Source organism: Amphimedon queenslandica, unplaced genomic scaffold (genome assembly GCF_000090795.2).
Source record: "Amphimedon queenslandica unplaced genomic scaffold, v1.1 AMPQUscaffold_6162_Cont21876, whole genome shotgun sequence".
Lineage (NCBI taxonomy): Eukaryota > Metazoa > Porifera > Demospongiae > Haplosclerida > Niphatidae > Amphimedon > Amphimedon queenslandica.
This window is the reverse complement of record NW_003553543.1, coordinates 1-1,815: the sequence shown is the minus strand read 5'-3', so window position 1 is coordinate 1,815 and position 1,815 is coordinate 1. Positions and strand designations below refer to the sequence as shown.

The 1,815-nt window shown below is 34.5% G+C and overlaps 1 protein-coding gene across 1 annotated transcript; it reads right to left on the bottom strand.

Annotated features, from left to right (window-relative positions):
* Positions 1 to 872: 872 nt before the first annotated feature.
* LOC109592143 (negative elongation factor D-like) lies at positions 873 to 1,668 on the bottom strand. The gene is made up of 4 exons (XM_020007681.1): positions 1,535 to 1,668; positions 1,314 to 1,451; positions 1,138 to 1,267; positions 873 to 1,081 (listed from the first exon to the last, which is right to left on the bottom strand). The coding sequence occupies exons 1-4, from the start codon at positions 1,592 to 1,594 to the stop codon at positions 1,032 to 1,034; spliced, it is 378 nt and encodes a 125-aa protein (XP_019863240.1). The 5' UTR covers positions 1,595 to 1,668; the 3' UTR covers positions 873 to 1,031.
* Positions 1,669 to 1,815: the final 147 nt, after the last annotated feature.

The following is a 1,815-nucleotide window of genomic DNA, read 5'->3' as shown; positions in this document are numbered from 1 at the left end:
GATAATTCATGGTGCCCGAACATCGGTGGCTTACTCTAAGTAGTTGTGGTGTCTGTCTGTCTGTCATTCATTCTGTACAACTGAAATTTGTTTTTAATAAACAATAACTTTAGCACAGCATGTTTCAAGCTCCTAGATCTTTCTTTTTGGCGTGGAAAAGTCTTTCTTAACTGTTTTGTGTTGCTCAAATACAAGTGCTAGGTATAGAAGCTTCAAAGTAAGAGAATCGAGCAGTTGGGCCAAGTTCCGTTGTGTTGGCACTTTAGAGATAGATGGTAGCATTTTTCAGTAGATTAGAACATGGTCTTCAAATAATATGAACAGATTTCTCTAAATCTTACTTGATGAAGAGTTATACTTACTTGAATTTGTTGAGGTCACTCGTTTGTGCAGCGCTAGAGTAACAACTTGGTGGGTTATAGGTACTAAAGTACCTATACTATCTCAAATATACAAAGGCAGCAACTTTTTTTTGTCAGCAAGTTTATCATATATTGCTGATTAGTAAAGAAAAAGTGAAGCTTCTTTCTCACATGGTCTTCTTGCTGCCAATCATGCCAGTATGATGGAATGCCACACCTTCAATCTACATGCATGGGAGGGGCTGGAGCTGCTTGCATGTATCATAGATATTAGAGTATATTATGTACTCTAATATCTATGCATGTATGTGCTGTAGTGCTGCTACTTCTGCAGGTATTCAAGAGCAAGTGCAACTGCAGGAAGCTAGTGTTGAGCAGACTGTCTTCATGCTGATAATCAAACAGCTATTGCAGTGCGGGCATGCTATATAGCAGCTATAGGGGCGAGGCCATGCACCGTAGGTGTCTCGTTTTCTTCTTTATCTTACAACAGTTGTTCATTAACAGTAATTAAATGTAAATATCACAATTCTTTTTGCTATAATAATTATTACAATAACTCATCTAGACAGAGAATAATTAATATGCTTTTACATTACTGTTATCAAGAGTAGCTGCTATTATCACTGTTTATAAAAAATTATACATTTGCCAAGAACTATTATAGATCTAATTGTTTTTAGACTTTTTCTTTTTCTTTGATTTGTGTGGACATTCAGCTATAATGATTTTAAAATAAAGATTTTTAACACATTTTATCTAAGTTAGGACTTACCTAGAAATAGAGATACAGGATCATCTTTAGTCTGAGACACAAGAGAAGAAACAATTTCATCATTTTGAAGGAGTGGAAGAAAAACTGAAGTGAACTCGGTAGAATATGGTGGACCTATAATACTCAATACCTATATGAATTTACTATCATGCAAATGCCTCTATCTTTAACTTTACCTCTGAGACAAAGTACCTGATGAGTGAATGGTCTAATGTACCAGATATCATGCATTTGTGTATGTATGATACTACTGGTATGACATGATCACAGCTTAGTAGGTGTATCATGTGATCAAGGAATGTTCTTTTTAGCTCCTATAAATATAAACAAATATAATTGCAACTACACATCAAAAATGATACACAATCTTCCATTTGACAAAAACAATAGTGATTACCTGCATCTGTACTTCAAGGGAAGGATAAGAAGCTTCCAATAGTCTTTGTAGCAATGACATTATGTATGTGTGTTGTAATGGATGACACGAGGCAATCTTTAAGAAAAGAAGTAAATATTTACATTACAAAAAATTTTTTTGATTAAATGTACATGTGTACATGTACATGTACATGCTAGTATCTGGTTATGTACCATGTACATGCACAATCAATTTATAGCAACGCTACATTTACTACAGTGATACATGGCCAGAGTTCCTAACCACACGTATGCTTATAA